Genomic DNA, 23,214 nt, shown 5'->3' on the forward strand with positions numbered 1-23,214 from the left:
ACAAGAACCATAGCAACACCACTATAGAAGCCAAGTATGTGTTCCCACTCAATGACCAAGCAGTGGTGTGTGGCTTTGAAGCTTTCATCAATGATAAACATGTTATCGGAATTGTCAAGGAGAAAGAAGAAGCTAAGCGAATATACAGGCAGGCTATCACAGAAGGACATGGTGCTTATCTGATACATGAAGAAGCTCCAGTGAGTAATGATAGTACTATTATGAATCATCTTTAAAAACACAATCGTCAATTAGTTCTATAGACGAATCCAACGAGCCAAGTCATGGTCAGGATTTGGTCGGCCATCTTTGGGTCCCCACAACACCAAAAAGCCGCTTAAAAATCGATGTTACATTCTTTTGTGTTGTAAACTGTCATCATTCTTTTGTCTACATGTAACACGGGTGATATAATGCAGTTTAAAATGCCCTCCAAGGCTGCATTATTTCACATTTTAGGTAAGACTGAGCGGACGGGGACCCAACTTTGGCAGCCATTGAGGTATAGGACTGCGTGGTATTGGATTCGTCTATAGCCATGATCATGATGAAGAATGGGAGCATTTACTTCTGAAGTGATGGTTAGTGGCTGCCAGCATCTGGAATTGAATATATTTTGGTCGAAATGTTGTGAAAAAAGGGGAGCATAGGTTAGAATTTTGTAAAAGAGGGTCAATTGTTGGGAAAACAGGTGATCATTAGGTAGAAAAATCAAGCTTGTGCTGCAATTTCACATTTACTTTTTAATCTATAATATAAATTTGCTGAAATAAGAGAATTCAAAAGATCAACTGGTGTCTTTTAAAATATTTTAGCATATTATCTGATCTTCGTGATCTTGTTTACTTGTATTGAAATTCTGTAACTCTTGAAGTTGCCTTTAATACCAGAAGAAACAGTAATTGTACAAGACGTTGCATGTGACTATAGGTAAGGTAAATTAATTCTCACAAGCAAAAGTTTCTACTCACAATAAATTTTGAGTCACATCCATGAAACTCTCCTTTAGTTTTTATTGGAGATGTTGGTTGACCAGTCACATAATTGTATAAACTTTTATCTTTTTTTTTTCAGAATGTGTTCTCAGTCAGTGTTGGGAATCTGCCTCCCGATGCTAATGTCCTCATCAAAATCATGTATGTCACCGAGTTGAATGTAGAGGGCGGCAAACTAGCATTCGCCCTCCTAGGAAGCGTTGCACCATGGAAACGAAAGCAAATCAAATCCAAAGATGAATTGGAAAGTGATGTTGCTGCTGCCATCCATGTGGACGCTAGCACACACTCAAGGTAGGCTACAACCTTGGCGAAAAATGTTGCCACACCTGAGCGTTAATTGGCCAACATCCTTCCCCGCTCCCCTATTGCAATGTTGATTTGGACAAAATCGTCATCATTTCTACATTACAGTCTCCCAACATTGGAAAATGGGGGGTGGGGAAGGGGCAAGTGTAATCTGAATGTGCATTTGCAACTATTATACAAAATAATATGGAACTATCACATATTTAGCTTCGATTGCGTGCTTTTAACACCAGAACGTGCTGGTGTGGCAACGAATTTCCACCAGAGTTGTCTCTAATAACATATAAAAAAATCATCTGAAATTACGTTTTCGTTCATATCTTTACTAAATATAATTATTTTCATGTAATTTATACATGGCTTGGTCTATGTGTCCTATTATTTATAAAGATGCCAAAATAATGCAAAATATGTGAAAAATATCAATCGCCATTACATGCTGTCTACTGAAGATAGTACACGCAAAATGTTAAAACTATTTTAATGATGACGAAATAGCGTGAAGTTTAAGTATTAGACCTAATAATAATAATAGCAAGAATCAGAAGAGGAAAATTATAATCATAAAAAAGTCATCAGACGGATTCGAACCCCTGATCTCACTGATCTATAGATTTCAAGGCGGCGACTTAACCGCTGAGCCAAGAAGAAGTCGTTGAATTTGTGAGCATTTCTAATGTATTTTAATATGTTAATTTTAAAGTTATGCAATGCGTATATGTACACTAAAACAGGTGATTTAATTCTCATTCACCTACAATTTCAATTGTTATGCCGTTCTGGTTGGTTTAACCTAATACAGAGATGTTATAACCTCATAGTAGAATTAACATGTCATACGTAAAATGCATTTAAGATCAGTAACCCATTGCACATATGGAGATGAGGTTGATGATTTAACGGTGGACGGTCGACACAAACAAATTAAAAGAAATTTAGATTATTTTCTTTATTTAAGATTTGTCCAACGTGGGGAAAGGTGGTGAATCAAAATTCCAAGTTTATTTTATAACCCTAAATACATTGCCAACATATATAATCGTTGTAAATCGATGAAATTATGTGTATTGGAGACGTTTCAGGTCAATTTGATACCAAATGCATTGCATAATTTTAAACTAACATTAATATATTAGATATGGCTCGGAATTCATTCACTTTGCCGTGGCTCGGCGGTAAAGGCGCCGACTTCTAAACTACAGGCCACGGGTTCGAATCCCGCTGTTAATTTTGTTAAAATTAATATTTTTCCTCTCTGAATCCTTCGTATTATTGTTGGCCTAATAGTTAAACTTCGCGCTATTTCATCATCATTCAAAATTGATGAAATTTTCGGTGTACTATATTCAGTAAGACAGCATGTAATGGCAAATGAGAAGGTTTTTTGACACATTTTGCATTCTTTTGGCATCTTAATAATTAATAATATACATAGGCCGGTCCGCGTGAAAATGATATGAAAAAAGTTATTTACGCTTAATTGTAACATGGATAAAACGGACAGTATCCACTAAAAACCTGTGTGTAGCAGCAACTTGATACGATTTTCCGTTACTGATATTTAACAGAAAATCATGCAGTTTAGAGCCCTAATTACGATATGTGTGTAATTTTGCATAAATGGTGATTTGAGGGACCACTCCCTAAATAAACCAAGTACTTTGTCCAAAATTTTATTATGATTCAAAGAATATTATCTACTCCCAAATCGTGTGCAATATGAAGATCATACGACATTCCGTTTTTGAGTTATGAGACAAAAACGAAATTTAGATGAAATATTTTGCATTCGGCAGAGACAACCTTGGCGAAAAATGTTGCCACACCTGAGCATTAATTGGCCAACATCCTTCCCCGCTCCCCTATTGCAATGTTGATTTGGACAAAATCGTCATCATTTCTACATTACAGTCTCCCAACATTGGAAAATGGGGGGTGGGGAAGGTAATCTGAATGTGCATTTGCAACTTTTATACAAAATAATATGGAACTATCACATATTTAGCTTCGATTGCGTGCTTTTAACACCAGAACGTGCTGGTGTGGCAACGAATTTCCGCCAGAGTTGTAGGTTATGTTTTAATTTAAAACAAATTATCCAATGTCACTTTACAGACCCGATTGGGTTCTATATTACCTCATTTGGTTCTGTCAAGGAAACAAGATGCGTAGTCATAAGGCCAAAAAAAAAAAATTATTGTGTTGCCCTCACCCGACCGGTCCGATTTTTGAAAATTCTGGAAAAGTTTTTTAGTGTACAAAAGAATACCGACCCTAATTTTTCAAATTCAGATTTTTTTTGATTTTTAAAGTCAGATTTTTAACATTTTCAGTCACAACAAAAGTGCATCTTCAACAATTCTTTGGCATTTTAAATGCTCATTCTTTAATTTTTTGTGGAAATTTTAGTGTACAATACTATTAGCCACTCATTGTAACCTTAAAATAGTAGAAATAGCATGTTATAAAATAAAAAATATAATAAAAAAAAAAAAAATCCGACCGTCCGGTCCTCTTGATTTTTGCCTTGTGAGGGCAACACAACAATTTTTTTTTGGCCTAATATGTGTGCAATGCTGCCTTTTGTCATTTAAAATTTGGAGAGACTTTAATCACCTGATGAAGTAGCCCTACCACAGGGCCTTTTTATACAAAGGTCCTCTCCGCCCTTTTTTCTCGGATGGAGCAGTCATTGGGTTTTGGCAGTTCTCAGAGTATAGCATATCTCGAAGTATAACATGTTTAAAAAGGCCCTGTGGTAGGGCTATGATGAACAATCTCAAGGCTATTTGACTAGCAAAATGAGATACATGTAGCACCAACTTGAGGTGCCTATTAATACGACCTTCGTGCACATTTTACACTATTTTACACTATAACTCATAATACAATTTGCCAACTTTACGGTTGGTTTGTAGTGGACAGTCACATTTGAGAAATGTACCCCAATTTGACTGATTTTTCATGTTTTTGATGTTAATTGTAATAATGTCAAGTATGAAATGTACCTGTGCATAAAAATTTATTTTTTTAGTTACAGGCCTTTAAAAAGTATTAATTTTGTGAAAATCACATGCCACAATATGATGGTTTTTTCCAAATAACAATTTGTGTTGTACTTTATGGTAGTACTGTGCATGATGATAGATTTCACAATGGTAACATCATCTGCCCATCTTTAAACTTGTATTTTTATCAAGGGAGGAATCGCTTCAAGTTTCTTTACAAATGGCAAGTGCTATTCGCAGCATAGAATCACCAACACATTCCATTAAAATGAAGGTAAGACATCCTCTAAAGACCGTAATGGATACAAAATATCATGATTATTTTTATACACACACTCAATGTGTGATATTCCAGATGATATTTTGTGTATTTTGTTGTTTACCTCACATAAAGCACAGCAGCCAAATTTGTTAGATCGTGGAATCGACCATTAGTGCAGCTTTGTTACTTAGAAAATAAATGACAGTAACTTAATTTTTGCTAAATAAAGCAGTGTTTAGTTATTAAAATAATATTGATCTGACTAAGAATGAGAATAAATAGAAATTTTTGTTTTTACTATCCTCTCCTGTGTGATAGATGACAGGCAAGTCCAATTTTTTGAGTAGAGGATGCAGGCATCACAAATTGGTATATTTACCATTCCTTTCATGCCCTGTGGGGCTCTTCTATATTGGAACTCCATTAGTTGCAATTCTTTACCATTGAGGTCAGCGGTCTTAGCCTAGCCAGGAGTGCGGCTTTTATTTTAGGATGGAGCATTAAGACATAGTGGGCTGTAACAGGGTTTTCCCACACATAACACAATAATTCTATAATAGGACATCAACATAATTCTATTTATAGTACCAAGACACACATGGATGTGTGAAGCTATCAGATGGTGCAGGACTTGGAGATAGTTTCCAACTTCTCATTGGATTAGCAGAGATTCATTCACCAAGACTTTGGCTGGAAACTGACCCAGAAAGAACAAGACAAGTGAGTAGACCATTATATTGGTGCAATTTTAAGGCATGAGAATCCAGGTATCATTTTAATTGATCAAAAGGGCGTTGGCTTTCATTCAAGTTGTTCCTTGTTATGCAAATGAGACAATTCATGCTCCATAGCTTTTACACTGAGATTTTGTTAGGGACCAATCGTTATTTACGGCAGGGGGGGATGGGCATTTTGGAAAAAATATGGACAAAAAAATTTGCGTTCCCCCTTCGCATCCGCTCAACATTTTCGGATTCCTCCCTTGTTTTCCCGAATTTCTCCATTTAAAATTCAACAATCCCCCCTCCTGGTTCAAACTAAAATTTTTGTGTTCCCCCTCAAAATTCCCATTCCCTCTTGTCGTAAATAACGACCGCTCCCTTATATCAAATCATTTCCCTGTTTTATGTGCTCAAGGTGAATGAGCATGAAAAAGTCTATCGCACGACTATTTGGTGCCAACTTAATGTCACATTAATGTACTCAGGGAATGTAATGGACAGCGCAGGGGAGTAAAGATAACTTTTTCAATAACATTATAATATGATCAGTGAAGCATCATGCTTCAATTCTACTCTAAATTCTAAAAACAGTAAGCTTACAGGTTAAAAATATGTAGAACTATATGTTACTGTTTATTTGATTTGGTATGATTTCAGGCAGTCATGCTGGTATTCTACCCAGATTTTGTCACCCATGTCATCCGTGATCCTGAGATCATCCTCATGGTAGATCTGTCCAATTCTATGCAAGGAAATAACCTACGCGAAGCAAAGACACTGTCACAGCTCATACTCAGACAACTACCTGCTGCATGCACATTCAATGTGATCATCTTTGGCACAGGTGAGATTGATTGGTTGGTTGATCGAGTGAGTGATTGGTGAATTGCAGGGGGGGGGGCTTTGTTAAAAATCATGTAAAATCAGCCGTTTTGGGCGATTTTAGCCTTTAAGCCCCCCGCATAATTCTGGAAGCCCCTCTGAGCCCCCTGCAGGAACAGATCCTGGACACACCGGTGAATTGGGTGAGTAAGTGAGTGAGTGAGTGGTGGATTACTGAATTGATTGTTGCTTCATTTATTGATGATTGGTTTATTGATTGGTGGTTGATTTGTGGATGGATACCTGTTAATTGATTGATTAATTGATAGATTGATTGTGGATATCAATTAGAATATGTATTGATAGGTTGTAAATAAAGAGTAATCATTCTCTGTTTGATTTCTGTTTTTTCTTACAGAATATGAAGAGCTGTTTCCATCCAGCCGAACCAAAGCAAGATCCACCTTGGACAAAGCCCTAGAATTCATCCAAAAAGCTGAAGCCAACCGAGGCAGCACAGAAGCCTGGAATCCCCTGCATGCATACTTCCTACTCAAGCAAGGAAATACTAAACCTTGTAATATCTTCTTAGTTAGTGATGGTCATGTGTCTAATGAGACGGCTACACTGATGGCCATTAGTCAGTATAGAGAGACATCAAGGATCTTTACATTTGGAATAAGGTAACAACATATGACCTGTTCCTGTTAAACCTATAGAACATGTCCGTAGACCTAATTTTGAGATAAAGGAAACATACAATAAAAAATGTGTGAAGTGGTTTGGGGGCCCTTAAGCTCTCGTCACACGGTCAATCTTTACATCAAACTTGGCTTTAAATTTCGTTTTGACAGATATTTGATGATCCTAACCAAACCCAGTCACACTATCAAATATTTGCATCAAATGTTTTTGAACTATTGTGGTATTAGCAGGGCCACTGTATTAAGAGAAAGGGACAATATGTCTTTATATACTCATACTGTTGATTTTGCCTTTATGTCTTGTTCTGTAAAATTAAATTAATATTATAGGCCTATTAGATTAAAAAAAGAAACATGTTAAAATAAAACATTTTAAAAAACCATTAAAATATACAGTTTCCTTTCTGTTAAAAATCTAACTATTAAAGTCGAAGGGCCTATACAATGTATTAGTATTAGGTTTTACATTGTTTTTCATACAGATGTTTACGCATAGCCCTTAGCATAATGCTATACCATCAAATTAGGCCTACACTTTAAAAATAAAAACGTGTGGATCCTGAGGAGGATCTTTTTATTTTTTATCAAAAGATAAGAGTAAATAGCCATATAGGTGATATAGGCCTATGATTTGAACATATAGACATATAGCCCGAGTTTAAGGAGGAGGCCTTTTTACAAGCCGACGTCAAACGTCGGCTTGTGCTGTCTCTTTCCAATTCTTCTTCTTACAAGCCGACGACGAACGTCGGCTTGTTCTGTCTTCTTCTAATTCTTTCTTTCTTTCTTTCTTTCTTTACAAGCCGACGACGGATGTCGGCTTGTTCTGTCTCTTCTCAATTCTTACAAGCCGACGACGAAAGTCGGCTTGTTCTGTCTTCTTCCAATTCTTTCTTTCTTACAAGCCGACGACGGATGTCGGCTTGTTCTGTCTCTTCTCAATTCTTCTTTCTTCTGGCAACTCGTGACATTTTGCGTGACTTGCCACGTTTCGCCCTAGCTCTCTTATGCTTCGACAGATTTCAACCATACTTGAGTCAAATGACCACTGGACTAGGCCAAACCTTACATTTGACTTTGACCTGACTGTGACCTTTGACCTTGACCTTATGGCCAAAAATGTTGATTTCACAAAAATGCTACTCCTTCCACAAATTACATGCAATGATCATGTGACTCATGCATATGAATCAACATGTGGCAGTGCTTAAAACTTCCTAAAAAGAATTGAGGTCAAAGGTCATTAAGGGGTCATTTCCGGTCAAAATCTGAAAAATTTGTAAAAAATATTCAAAAAATCACTGTCTTTACAAATTACATTGCAGAGAGTCGCCATTAGCACACATGCATTGCTACTAGCCAGGGTCTTTAGGATGCCTACAGTTTTGGGGTCAAAGGTCATTAAGGGGTTACTTCCGGTCAAAAACCAAAATTATCAAAAATGTTCAAAAATTTTTTATCTCAAAATGTAAACAGACCAGAATAATATAACCAACATACATAAATTAGTGTTCCCTGATGTATGCATGGTATTTTTTATTTTGGGGGTCAAAGGTCATTAAGGGGTCACTTCCTGTTTTTAGCTGAATAACTTCAAGAATTTTTATCTCAAGAACTGAACATGTTAGAATTTTTTATTTAAAATTGGAACAATACATTTTGTCGGTGTACATAAGGTTTTTTTTTTCATTGAGGTCAAAGGTCATTAAGGGGTCAAAAGGTCAATCAAAATTTTCAAAAATCAAAATCCATGTATAAGTTCCGATTAAGCTGAAATTCACCAGGAATATTTCTTATGACATCCTAAGCACAATGTAAGAGCAGTTGACCCCATCCGTAACCCAGGGGTCAAGTTATAGGGTCAAATTATGGCTTGTACTCAGCGCCTGTTGACTCTAGTTTCTTTCTTTCTTTCTGGCAACCAGCTTCTTCTCTTGCATGTTACATGCTACAATGACGTCACTTGCAGATATGCATCGTCTATATCATGTGTCTATAGGGTGTTCACAGATTTGGGGTCAAAGGTCATTAAGGGGTCATTTCCGGTGCATAAGCAAAAAAACCTTCAAAATGCCTCTAACACGTGACATTTTGCGTGACTTGCCACGTTTCGCCCTAGCTCTCTTATGCTTTGACAGATTTCAACCATAGTTGAGCCAAATGACCACTGGACTAGGCCAAACCTTACATTTGACTTTGACCTGACTGTGACCTTTGACCTTGACCTTATGGCCAAAAATGTTGATTTCACAAAAAATGCTACTCCTTCCACAAATTACATGCAATGATCATGTGACTCATGCATATGAATCAACATGTGGCAGTGCTTAAAACTTCCTAAAAAAGATTAAGGTCAAAGGTCATTAAGGGGTCATTTCCGGTGAAAGTCTGAAAAATTTGTAAAAAATATTCAAAAAATCACTGTCTTTACAAATTATATAGCAGAGAGTCGCCATTAGCACACATGCATTGCTACTAGCCAGGGTCTTTAGGATGCCTACAGTTTTGGGCTCAAAGGTCATTAAGGGGTTACTTCCGGTCAAAAACGAAAATTATCAAAATGTTTAAAAAATTTTATCTCAAAATGTAATCAGACCAGAGTAATATAACCAACATACATGAATAAGTGTTCCCTGATGTATGCATGGTATTTTTATTTTGGGGGTCAAAGGTCATTAAGGGGTCACTTCCTGTTTTTAGCTGAATAACTTCAAGAATTTTTATCTCGAGAACTAAACATGTTAGAATTTTTTAATTAAAATTGGAACAATGCATTTTGTCGGTGTACACAAGGTTTTTTTTCCATTGAGGTCAAAGGTCATTAAGGGGTCAAAAGGTCAATCAAAATCTTCAAAAAATCAAAATCCATGTATAAGTTCCGATTAAGCTGAAATTCACCAGGAATATTTCTTATGACCTCCTAAGCACAATGCAAGAGCAGTTGACCCCATCCGTAACCCAGGGGTCAAGTTATAGGGGTCAAATTGCGGCTTGTATCAGCGTCTGTTGACTCTAGTCTTCTTCTTTCTTCTGGCAACCTCGTGACATTTTGCGTGAATTGCCACGTTTCGCCCTAGCTCTCTTATGCTTCGACAGATTTCAACCATACTTGAGCCAAATGACCACTGGACTAGGCCAAACCTTCCATTTGACTTTGACCTTGCTGTGACCTTTGACCTAGCTATAATGGTCAAAAGTGTGATTTCACAAAAAATGCTACTCCTTCCACAAATTTCATGCAATGATCATGTGACTCATGCATATGAATCAACATGTGGCAGTGCTTAAAACTTCCTAAAAAGAATTGAGGTCATGTCTCCCATGACTTTCTAATATAGCTCTTGTTTCTTCTTTCTTCTGGCAACCGCAATTTCCGGTCTGAAAGCTAAAAATATTCAAATAATTGAGGTCAAAGGTCAATAAAGGGGTCAAAAGGTCAATCAAAAATTTTCAAAAAATCAAAATCCATGTATAAGTTCCGATTAAGCTGAAATTCACCAGGAATATTTCTTATGACATCCTAAGCACAGTGCAAGAGCAGTTGACCCCATCCGTAACCCAGGGGTCAAGTTATAGGGGTCAAATTGCGGCTTGTATTCAGCGTCTGTTGACTCTAGTTCTTTACCTAGCCGGGACACCGGCTAGGTCTTGAAATGCTACCGGATCTTTAAGTTAGGCGTGCAGCCTAACTTATTTCTTTCTTGCCATTTCTTTGTTTCTTCTTCTTCTTCTTTCTCACAATTTGCTACTACTCCCACATCCTTGATCGGATTTCGTCCAAACTCAGTCACAAGCAGTATTGGGTAGCTGGCTACAAAAGTTATGGATTTGTTTAACGTCCGAGGTCATCCAGGGGTCACAGGGGTCAAAAAAGGTCATTTTAACCGAAAATGCTCCAATTGAGCTGAAATTTAAATGCAATGATCCTTATGACATTCTAACCATGTTTAAAACATTTATAATTTATTTAAGGTCATTAAGGGGCCATAAAGGGGTCAAAGGTCAAGTTATTCAAAATGCTCCAATTGAGCTGAAATTTAAATACAATGATCCTTATGACATTCTCAAGATATATAAAATATTTTTAAATTCATTAAAGGTCATTAAGGGGTCATAAAGGGGTCAAAGGTCAAGTTTTCCAAAATGCTCCGATTGAGCTGAAATTTAAATGCAATTAGCCTTATGACATTCTAAACATGTTGAAAATATTTTGAAATTCATTTCAGGCCATTAAGGGGGCAATAAAGGGGTCAAAGGTCAAGTTTTCAAAATGCTTCAATTGAGCTGAAATGTAAATGCAATGATCCTTATGACATTCTTAACATGTTTTAAATATTTTGAAATTCATTTAAGGTCATTAAGGGGTCAAAGGTCAAGTTTTCAAAATGCCAGCTTTCCACGATCAAGGTATATTAAAACGGCAATTAATGAAACAGTCTTATTAATTAAAATTAATACTATCCAGCACAGTATTGCTGCTTGATCAGATCGTCACAATCATCCGCCTAACTTACCTCGTGCCCTTGCAAAGGGCACAGTTGCTCTAGTTCTTTCTTCTTTCTTTCTTCTTTCTGGCAACAAATTTCAAAATGCTTCTTCTCTTACATGTTACATCGTACAATGACGTCACTTGCACATATGCATTGTCTATATCCAGTGTCTATAGGGTGTTCACAGATTTGGGGTCAAAGGTCATTAAGGGGTCATTTCCGGTATAAAACCAAATATCTTCAAAATGCTTCTTCTTCCACAAATTACATGTGATGGTGACATGCTTAGGTCATGTGACTTGACTTTGGTTGGTGTCTATAGGGTGTTCACATATAAGGGGTCAAAGGTCATTAAGGGGGTCAGAATGCTAAAAATATTCAAAAAATCACTGTCTTTACAAATTACATAGCAGAGTGTTGTCATTAGCACACATGCATTGCTACTAACCAGGGTCTTAAGGGTGTCTACAGTTTTGGGGTCAAAGGTCATTAAGGGGTCGCTTCCGGTCAAAAACCAAAAATCATCAAATATGTTCATTTTTTTATATCTCAAAACGTGACCAGACCAGAGTGATATAAACTTCATATATGCATTAGTGTTACCCGATGTATGCACGATATTTTTATTTTTTTTGGTCAAAGGTCATTTAGACGTCATTTCCGGTTTTAAGCTAAATAACTTCAAGAATTTTTTTCTCCATAACTAAGCATAGCAGATTTTTTTAATTTAAACTGTAACAATGCATTTTCTCGGTGTATATAAGGTTTTTTTTTATTGGGGTCAAAGGTCATTAAGGAGGTCAAAACGTCAAATTTGCAAAAAAAATGTTTAAAATTACGGAAAAGTAGCTGTATCTCAGCCTGTGGAAGACGGATAAAGCCCCTACATGCTACAGTGATGCACCATTATGTGAGATGTCCATAATAGCCGGTCAAAGGTCAAACTTTAAGTCAAGACTGGCATTTCCGGCCCCGGCTAGGTCCAGATCTGTAACCAGATCTAGTTCTTACAAGCCGACGACGATTGTCGGCTTGTTCTGTCTCTTCTCAATTCTTTCTTCTTCTGGCAACTCGTGACATTTTATGCGACTTGCCACGCTTTCGCCCTAGCTCTCTTATGCTTCGACAGATTTCAACCATAGTTGAGCCAAATGACCACTGGACTAGGCCAAACCTTACATTTGACTTTGACTTGACTGTGACCTTTGACCTTGACCTTATGGCCAAAAATGTTGATTTCACAAAAAATGCTACTCCTTCCACAAATTACATGCAATGATCATGTGACTCATGCATATGAATCAACATGTGGCAGTGCTTAAAACATCCTAAAAAGAATTGAGGTCAAAGGTCATTAAGGGGTCATTTCCGGTCAAAATCTGAAAAATGTGTAAAAAATATTCAAAAAATCACTGTCTGTACAAATTACATAGCAGAGAGTCGCCATTAACACACATGCATTGCTATTAGCCAGGGTCTTTAGGATGCCTACAGTTTCGGGGTCAAAGGTCATTAAGGGGTTACTTCCGGTCAAAAACCAAAATTATCAAAAATGTTCAAATCATTTTTATCTCAAAATGTAAACAGACCAGAATAATATAACCAACATACATGAATTAGTGTTCCTTGATGTATGCATGGTATTTTTATTTTGGGGGTCAAAGGTCATTAAGGGGTCACTTCCTGTTTTTAGCTGAATAACTTCAAGAATTTTTATCTCAAGAACTGAACATGTTAGAATTTTTTAAATAAAATTGGAACAATGCATTTTGTCGGTGTACATAAGTCTTTTTTTTCATTGAGGTCAAAGGTCATTAAGGGGGTCAAAAGGTCAATCAAAAATTTAAAAAAATCAAAATCCATGTTTAAGTTCCGATTAAGCTGAAATTCACCAGGAATATTTCTTATGACATCCTAAGCACAATGCAAGAGCAGTTGACCCCATCCGTAACCCAGGGGTCAAGTTATAGGGGTCAAATTGCGGCTTGTATTCAGCGTCTGTTGACTCTAGTTACAAGCCGACGACGGATGTCGGCTTGTTCTGTCTCTTCTCAATTCTTTCTTCTTTCTTCTTTCTTTCTTCTGGCAACCAATCAACTGCATCTAGCTTCGTAAAGGATTGACAGATTTCAACCAAAGTTGACCCAAATGACCACTGGGCTAGGCCAAACCTTCCATTTGACTTTGACCTCGCTGTGACCTTTGACCTAGCTATAATGGTCAAAAATGTGATTTCACAAAAATGCTACTCCTTCCACAAATTTTATGCAATGATCATGTGACTCATGCATATGAATCAACATGTGGCAGTGCTTAAAACTTCCTAAAAAGAATTGAGGTCAAAGGTCATTAAGGGGGTCATTTCCGGTCTGAAAGCTAAAAATATTCAAAAAATCACTGTCTTTACAAAATATATAGCAGAGAGTCGCCATTAGCACACATGCATTGCTACTAGCCAGGGTCTTTAGGATGCCTACAGGTTTGGGGTCAAAGGTCATTAAGGGGTTACTTCCGGTCAAAAACCAAAAATGTTCAAAAAATTTTTATCTCAAAATGTAAACAGACCAGAATAATATAACCAACATACATGAATTAGTGTTCCCTGATGTATGCATGGTATTTTTTTATTTTGGGGTCAAAGGTCATTAAGGGGTCACTTCCTGTTTTTAGCTGAATAACTTCAAGAATTTTTATCTCAAGAACTGAACATGTTAGAATTTTTTAATTAAAATTGAAACAATACATTTTGTCGGTGTACATAAGGTTTTTTTTACATTGAGGTCAAATGTCATTAAAGGGGTCAAAAGGTCAATCAAAAATTTTCAAAAAATCAAAATCCATGTATAAGTTCCGATTAAGCTGAAATTCACCAGGAATATTTCTTATGACATCCTAAGCACAGTGCAAGAGCAGTTGACCCCATCCGTAACCCAGGTGTCAAGTTATAGGGGTCAAATTGCGGCTTGTATTCAGCGTCTGTTGACTCTAGTTCTTTCTTTCTTCTTCTGGCAACCGCAATCAACTGCATGTAGCTCCGCAAGGGATTGACAGATTTCAACCAAAGTTGACCCAAATGACCATTGGGCTAGGCCAAACCTTCCATTTGACTTTGACCTCGCTGTGACCTTTGACCTAGCTATAATGGTCAAAAATGTGATTTCACAAAAAATGCTACTCCTTCCACAAATTTCATGCAATGATCATGTGACTCATGCATATGAATCAACATGTGGCAGTGCTTAAAACTTCCTAAAAAGAATTGAGGTCAAAGGTCATTAAGGGGGTCATTTCCGGTCTGAAAGCTAAAAATATTCAAAAAATCACTGTCTTTACAAAATATATAGCAGAGAGTCGCCATTAGCACACATGCATTGCTACTAGCCAGGGTCTTTAGGATGCCTACAGGTTTGGGGTCAAAGGTCATTAAGGGGTTACTTCCGGTCAAAAACCAAAAAAAAAAAAAAAATTTTATCTCAAAATGTAAACAGACCAGAATAATATAACCAACATACATGAATTAGTGTTCCCTGATGTATGCATGGGATTTTTATTTTGGGGGTCAAAGGTCATTAAGGGGTCACTTCCTGTTTTTAGCTGAATAACTTCAAGAATTTTTATCTCAAGAACTGAACATGTTAGAATTTTTAATTAAAATTGGAACAATGCATTTTGTCGGTGTACATAAGGTTTTTTTACATTGAGGTCAAAGGTCAATAAAGGGGTCAAAAGGTCAATCAAAAATTTTCAAAAATCAAAATCCATGTATAAGTTCCGATTAAGCTGAAATTCACCAGGAATATTTCTTATGACATCCTAAGCACAGTGCAAGAGCAGTTGACCCCATCCGTAACCCAGGGGTCAAGTTATAGGGTCAAATTGCGGCTTGTATTCAGCGTCTGTTGACTCTAGTTAAGTTAGGCGGGCAGCCTAACTTATTTCTTTCTTGCCATTTCTTCTTTCTTTCCTCTTTCTTCTTTCTCACAATTTGCTACTATTGCCACATTCTTGATCGGATTTCGACCAAACTCAGTCACAAGTAGTATTGGGTAGCTGGCTACAAAAGTTATGGGTTGTTTAACGTCAGAGGTCATCCAAGAGGTCACAGGGGTCAAAAAAGGTCATTTTAACCGAAAATGCTCTGATTGAGCTGAAATTTAAATGCAATGATCCTTATGACATTCTAAACATGTTTAAAACATTTTGGAATTTATTGAAGGTCATTAAGGGGTCATAAAGGGGGTCAAAGGTCAAGTTTTTCAAAATGCTCCAATTGAGCTGAAATTGAAATGCAATGATCCTTAAGACATTCTAAACATTTGAACAATATTTTAAAATTCATTTAAGGTCATCAAGGGGCCATAAAGGGGTCAAAGGTCAAGTTTTTCAAAATGCTCCAATTGAGCTGAAATTTAAATGCAATGATCCTTAAGACATTCTAAACATGTTGAAAACATTTAAAAATGCATTTAAGGTCATTAAGGGTTCATAAAGGGGTCAAAGGTCATGTTTTCAAAATGCTTCAATTGAGCTGAAATTTAAATGCAATGATCCTTATGACATTCTTAAAATGTTTTAAACATTTTAAAATTCATTTAAGGTCATTAAGGGGGTCATACAGAGGTCAAAGGTCAAGTTTTCAAATTGCAAGCTTTCCACGATCAAGGTATATTAAAACCGCAATTAATGAAACAGTCTTATTAAAATTAATACTATCCAGCACAGTATTGCTGCTTGATCAGATCGTCACAGTCATCCGCCTAACTTACCTCGTGCCCTTGCAAAGGGCACAGTTGCTCTAGTTCTTTCTTCTTTCTTCTGGCAACCGCAATCAACTGCATGTAGCTCCGCAAGGATTGACAGATTTCAACCAAAGTTGACCCAAATGACCACTGGGCTAGGCCAAACCTTCCATTTGACTTTGACCTCGCTGTGACCTTTGACCTAGCTATAATGGTCAAAAATGTGATTTCACAAAAATGCTACTCCTTCCACAAATTTCATGCAATGATCATGTGACTCATGCATATGAATCAACATGTGGCAGTGCTTAAAACTTCCTAAAAAGAATTGAGGTCAAAGGTCATTAAGGGGTCATTTCCGGTCTGAAAGCTAAAAATATTCAAAAAATCACTGTCTTTACAAAATATATAGCAGAGAGTCGCCATTAGCACACATGCATTGCTACTAGCCAGGGTCTTTAGGATGCCTACAGGTTTGGGGTCAAAGGTCATTAAGGGGTTACTTCCGGTCAAAAACCAAAAATGTTCAAAAAAATTTTATCTCAAAATGTAAACAGACCAGAATAATATAACCAACATACATGAATAAGTGTTCCCTGATGTATGCAAGGTATTTTTATTTTGGGGGTCAAAGGTCATTAAGGGGTCACTTCCTGTTTTTAGCTGAATAACTTCAAGAATTTTTATCTCAAGAACTGAATATGTTAGAATATTTTAATTAAAATTGAAACAATGCATTTTGTCGGTGTACATAAGGTTTTTTTTACATTGAGGTCAAAGGTCATTAAAGGGGTCAAAAGGTCAATCAAAAATTTTCAAAAAATCAAAATCCATGTATAAGTTCCGATTAAGCTGAAATTCACCAGGAATATTTCTTATGACATCCTAAGCATAGTGCAAGAGCAGTTGACCCCATCCGTAACCCAGGGGTCAAGTTATAGGGGTCAAATTGCGGCTTGTATTCAGCGTCTGTTGACTCTAGTTACAAGCCGACGACGCATGTCGGCTTGTTCTGTCTCTTCTCAATTCTTCTTTCTTCTTCTGGCAACCTCGTGACATTTTGCGTGAATTGCCACGTTTCGCCCTAGCTCTCTTATGCTTCGACAGATTTCAACCATACTTGAGCCAAATGACCACTGGACTAGGCCAAACCTTCCATTTGACTTTGACCTTGCTGTGACCTTTGACCTAGCTATAATGGTCAAAAGTGTGATTTCACAAAGAATGCTACTCCTTCCACAAATTTCATGCAATGATCATGTGACTCATGCATATGAATCAACATGTGGCAGTGCTTAAAACTTCCTAAAAAGAATTGAGGTCAAAGGTCATTAAGGGGGTCATTTCCGGTCTGAAAGCTAAAAATATTCAAAAAATCACTGTCTTTACAAAATATATAGCAGAGAGTCGCCATTAGCACACATGCATTGCTACTAGCCAGGGTCTTTAGGATGCCTACAGGTTTGGGGTCAAAGGTCATTAAGGGGTTACTTCCGGTCAAAAACCAAAAATGTTCAAAATAATTATATCTCACAATGTAAACAGACCAGAATAATATAACCACCATACATGAATTAGTGTTCCCTGATGTATGCATGGTATTTTTATTTTGGGGGTCAAAGGTCATTAAGGGGTCACTTCCTGTTTTTAGCTGAATAACTTCAAGAATTTTTATCTCAAGAACTGAACATGTTAGAATTTTTTAATTAAAATTGGAACAATGCATTTTGTCGGTGTACATAAGGTTTTTTTTACATTGAGGTCAAAGGTCATTAAAGGGGTCAAAAGGTCAATCAAAAATTTTCAAAAAATCAAAATCCATATATAGGTTCCGATTAAGCTGAAATTCACCAGGAATATTTCTTATGACATCCTAAGCACAGTGTAAGAGCAGTTGACCCCATCCGTAACCCAGGGGTCAAGTTATAGGGTCAAATTGCGGCTTGTATTCAGCGTCTGTTGACTCTAGTTTCTTCTTTACCTAGCCGGGACACCGGCTAGGTCTTGTGATGCTATCGGATCTTTCTTCTTCTTTCTTCTGGCAACACGTGCGTGACTTGCCACGTTTCGCCCTAGCTCTCTTATGCTTTCACAGATTTCAACCATACTTGAGCCAAATGACCACTGGACTAGGCCAAACCTTACATTTAACTTTGACCTGACTGTGACCTTTGACCTTGACCTTATGGCCAAAAATGTTGATTTCACAAAAATGCTACTCCTTCCACAAATTACATGCAATGATCATGTGACTCATGCATATGAATCAACATGTGCCAGTGCTTAAAACCTATTTTAAAAAATTGAGGTCAAAGGTCATTAAGGGGTCATTTCCGGTTAAAGTCTGAAAAATTTGTAAAAATATTCAAAAATCACTGTCTTTACAAATTACATAGCAGAGAGTCGCCATTAGCACACATGCATTGCTACTAGCCAATGTCTGTAGGATGCCTACAGTTTTGGGGTCAAAGGTCATTAAGGGGTTACTTCCGGGCAAAAACCCAAACTTATCAAAAATGTTCAAAAATGTTTTATCTCAAAATGTAAACAGACCAGAGTAACATAAACTTCATATATGCATTAGTGTTACCCAATGTATGCACGGTATTTTTATTTTTTTTGGTCAAAGGTCATTTAGACGTCATTTCCGGTTTTAAGCTAAATAACTTCAAGAATTTTTATCTCCATAGCTAAGCATAGTAGATTTTTTTTTATTTAAACTGTAACAATGCATTTTCGCGGTGTGTATGAGGTTTTTTTTTATATTGGGGTCAAAGGTCATTAATGAGGTCAAAACGTCAAATTTGCAAAACAAAAGTTTAATATTACGGAACAGTAGCTGTATCTCAGCTTATGGAAGACGGATAAAGCCCCTACATGCTACAGTGAAGCACCATTAATGGTGTGAGATGTTCATAATAGCCGGTCAAAGGTCAAACTTTAAGTTAAGACTGGCATTTCCGGCCCCGGCTAGGTCCAGATCTGTAACCAGATCTAGTTCTTCTTTCTTTCTTCTGGCAACCGCAATCAACTGCATGTAGCTCCGCAAGGGATTGACAGATTTCAACCAAAGTTGACCCAAATGACCATTGGGCTAGGCCAAACCTTCCATTTGACTTTGACCTCGCTGTGACCTTTGACCTAGCTATAATGGTCAAAATGTGATTTCACAAAAATGCTACTCCTTCCACAAATTACATGCAATGATCATGTGACTCATGCATATGAATCAACATGTGGCAGTGCTTAAAACTTCCTAAAAAGATTGAGGTCAAAGGTCATTAAGGTGTCATTTCCGGTAAAAGTATGAAAAATTTGTAAAAAATATTCAAAAAATCACTGTCTTTACAAATTATATAGCAGAGAGTCGCCATTAGCACACGTGCATTACTACTAGCCAGGGTCTTTAGGATGCCTACAGTTTTAGGGTCAAAGGTCATTAAGGGGTTACTTCCGGTCAAAAAACCAAAATTATCAAAAATGTTCAAAAATTTTTTATCTCAAAATGTAAACAGACCAGAGTAATATAACCATCATACATGAATCAGTGTTACCTGATGTATGCATGGTATTTTTATTTGCGGGTCAAAAGTCATTAAGGGGTCACTTCCTGTTTTTAGCTAAATAAAATTCAAGAATTTTTATCTCGACATCTGAACATGCTAGAATTTTAAAAATAAAATTGGAACAATGCATTTTGGCGGTGTACAGGTTTTTTTTTTCATTGAGGTCAAAGGTCATTAAAGGGGTCAAAATGTCAATCAAAAATTACAAAAAAATCAAAATGGTTGTCTTTTTAAAGACATTTCTTGCCCGATTTTTTGTTTATCATCGTATGTGGTTGTGTTGCCGTACGTGTGCTTTACACCGGTTTCTGCAGTACTGGGAAAGAGGCTACATTGTTTTCCGACCATTTTTGTGTGCATGTAAGTGTAGCAAAATTGGATTTGTGCTACGCCACCGTAAAAACGATCTACTGCCCTCACATGACGAGATTGAAATGGGAGACAGGCGGCCGATTGCGATATTTCGCATGGTTTTCCTTAGAGAGAGTGTGTGCCCCCGATCTACGAAAATGCGTGTTTTGATTGTTTTGGACACCAGAAAATGGCCTGATTTTCCGCCGAAACTATATCTGCCAGAGTAAAACTTATATACAATTGGTATGGAGACTCCAGTGAAGTGCCTCATGGAACCTACGGTCATGACAGTGTAGTAAGAGGGTCGAAATATCCAGAAATAAGAGTGTTGATATTTGTAAACAGTGCTTAAAAATATTCATGGTGCAATTACATTGAACTTGTTATGATTTAGAACTCATACACATGGGAAATCATGTACTCATTCTTATGAATATGAAACAGGTTGATTGCCATCTTTTATATCGACCAACAGCTTAAATAACACAACGTCAAGCAAGGGAGCATTAAATCAATAACCTAAACTCTGCCTCTCTGTGTTGACACATGTACTGAGCTGTGGGAAATAATGTGCTACAAGCCTGTAAATAAGCCGGAATCATGATTGCACTAACAATGCAAGAGCAGTTGACCCCATCCGTAACCCAGGGGTCAAGTTATAGGGGTCAAATTGCGGCTTGTATTCAGCGTCTGTTGACTCTAGTTTCTTTCTTTCTTCTGGCAACCAATGAAAATGCTCTAGCTCCGCCAGGCATTGACAGATTTCAACCATATTTGACCCAAATGACCACTGGGTTAGGAAAAACCTTCCATTTGACTTTGAGCTGGCTGTGACCTTTGACCTTGACCTTATGGTCAAAAATGTTGATTTCACAAAAAATGCTACTCCTTCCACAAATTACATGCAATGATCATGTGACTCATGCATATGAATCAACATGTGGCAGTGCTTAAAACCTATCAAAAAGAATTGAGGTCAAAGGTCATTAAGGGGTCATTTCCGGTAAAAGTCTGAAAAATTTGTAAAAAATATTCAAAAAATCACTGCCTTTGCAAATTATATAGCAGAGAGACGCCATTAACACACATGCATCGCTACTAGCCAGGGTCTTTAGGATGCCTACAGTTTTGGGGTCAAAGGTCATTAAGGGGTTACTTCCGGTCAAAAACTAAAATTATCAAAAAAGTTCAAAAAAAAATTATCTCTTAATGTAAACAGACCAGAGTAATATAACCATCATACATGAATCAGTGCTACCTGATGTATGCATGGTATTTTTATTTTGGGGGTCAAAGGTCATTAAGGGGTCACTTCCTGTTTTTAGCTAAATAACTTTAAGAATTTTTATCTCAATAACTAAACAAAGTAGAATTTTTTAATTAAAATTGGAACAACGCATTTTGACAGTGTACGAAAGGTTTTTTTTTCATTGAAGTCAAAGGTCATTAAGGGGGTCAAAAGGTCAATCAAAAATATAAAAAAATAAAAATCCATGTATAAGTTCCGATTAAGCTGAAATTCACCAGGAATCTTTCTTATGACATCCTAAGCACAATGCAAGAGCAGTTGACCCCATCCGTGACCCAAGGGTCAAGTTATAGGGGTCAAAGGTCAAATTTCCTGACCCATTAACAGGTCGGCTTGTACTCAGATTCTGTTGACTCTAGTTCTTTCTTTACACAGCGGTGACGTTAGTCACGGCTGTGTCTTTTTTCTTACAGGTTCTTTCTTCTTTTTTTCTTCTTTCTTCTTTCTTTCTGCCGACCACTACATTTGCTCTAGCACTTACATGCTTTCACCGATTTTGACCTAACTTGGTCACAACCATCATTGACCATGCCCCTACATGTCATATGAAACTTGTGGGATCAAAGGTCACGTAGGGGTCATAGAGGTCAAAAACGTGATTTCAACTCAAAATGCTTCTTCTCTCACAGATTACGTAGGACCGTGACACCACTTGCACACATGCATTGTTATTATCCAGTGTCTATGGGGTCCTCACAGATTTGAAGTCAAAGGTCATTAAGGGGTCACTTAAGAAAAAAAACGAAAAACCTTCAAAAAATTTTATTTGCTAAGAAAAACATAGGACAGTAACGGTATGTTCACACATAAATTGCAGTTACCCTGTGTATATATGGTATTTTTTATTTAGGGTCAAAGGTCATTAAGGGGCCACTTCCGGTATAAAACGAAATACCTTTAAAATGCTTCTTCTCCCACAAATTACGTAGGACAGTGACACCAGTTGCACACATGCATTGTTATTACCCAGTGTTTATGGGGTCCTCACAGATTTGGGGTCAAAGGTCATTAAGGGGTCACTTCCGGTATAAAACGAAAAACCTTCAACAATTTTTATATGCTAAGAAAAACATAGGACAGTATAACGGTATGTACACACATGAATTGTGGTTACCCAATTCATATGTGGTATTTTTTATTTGGGGTCAAATGTCATTAAGGGGTTACTTCCGGTCTGAAACGAAAAACCTTCAAAATGTCCCTTCTGCCACAAGTAACATAGCAAAATGGTTCCACGTGCACCCATGCATTGACATTAGCCAATGTCAATCGGCATTTTCATATATTTTGGGGTCAAATGTCATTAGGGGTCACAACACGGCTGTGTTCGTGGGTTATACCACAGCTAAGTCTAGTTCTTTCTTTCCTCTGGCAACCTCGTGACATTTTGCGTGACTTGCCACGTTTCGCCCTAGCTCTCTTGTGCTTCGAAAGATTTCAACCATACTTGAGCCAAATGACCACTGGACTAGGCCAAACCTTACATTTGACTTTGACCTGACTGTGACCTTTGACCTTGACCTTATGGCCAAAAATGTTGATTTCACAAAAAAAATGCTACTCCTTCCACAAATTACATGCAATGACCATGTGACTCATGCATATGAATCAACATGTGGCAGTGCTTAAAACTTCCTAAAAGAATTGAGGTCAAAAGGTCATTAAGGGGCCATTTCCGGTCAAAATCTGAAAAATTTGTAAAAAATATTCAAAAAATCACTGTCTGTACAAATTACATAGCAGAGAGTCGCCATTAACACACATGCATTGCTATTAGCTAGGGTCTTTAGGATGTCTACAGTTTTGGGGTCAAATGTCATTAAGGGGTTACTTCCGGTCAAAAACCAAAATTATCAAAAATGTTCACAAAATTTTTATCTCAAAAGATAAACAGACCAGAATAATATAACCATCACACATGAATCAGTGTTCCC

General features: G+C 37.1%; 1 protein-coding gene across 1 annotated transcript; it reads left to right on the forward strand.

Moving 5' to 3' along the window:
* Positions 1–554: 554 nt before the first annotated feature.
* On the forward strand, positions 555–6,805 carry LOC140167782 (protein mono-ADP-ribosyltransferase PARP4-like). The gene is made up of 6 exons (XM_072191075.1): positions 555–581; positions 1,075–1,289; positions 4,505–4,586; positions 5,160–5,294; positions 5,954–6,140; positions 6,537–6,805. Exons 1-6 carry the CDS (start codon positions 555–557, stop codon positions 6,803–6,805), a joined length of 915 nt encoding a protein of 304 aa, XP_072047176.1.
* Positions 6,806–23,214: the final 16,409 nt, after the last annotated feature.

Source organism: Amphiura filiformis, chromosome 13, assembly GCF_039555335.1.
Source record: "Amphiura filiformis chromosome 13, Afil_fr2py, whole genome shotgun sequence".
In the NCBI taxonomy this organism is placed as follows: domain Eukaryota; kingdom Metazoa; phylum Echinodermata; class Ophiuroidea; order Amphilepidida; family Amphiuridae; genus Amphiura; species Amphiura filiformis.

Bases quoted from the DNA above. Each gene is read 5' to 3' on its own strand.
- LOC140167782 (XM_072191075.1), top strand. From the start codon at position 555: ATGGGAGCATTTACTTCTGAAGTGATG. The intron at 582-1,074 runs GTTAGTGGCTGC...TTTTTTTTTCAG, and splicing joins CATTTACTTCTGAAGTGATG to AATGTGTTCTCAGTCAGTGT. The intron at 5,295-5,953 runs GTGAGTAGACCA...GTATGATTTCAG, and splicing joins ACCCAGAAAGAACAAGACAA to GCAGTCATGCTGGTATTCTA.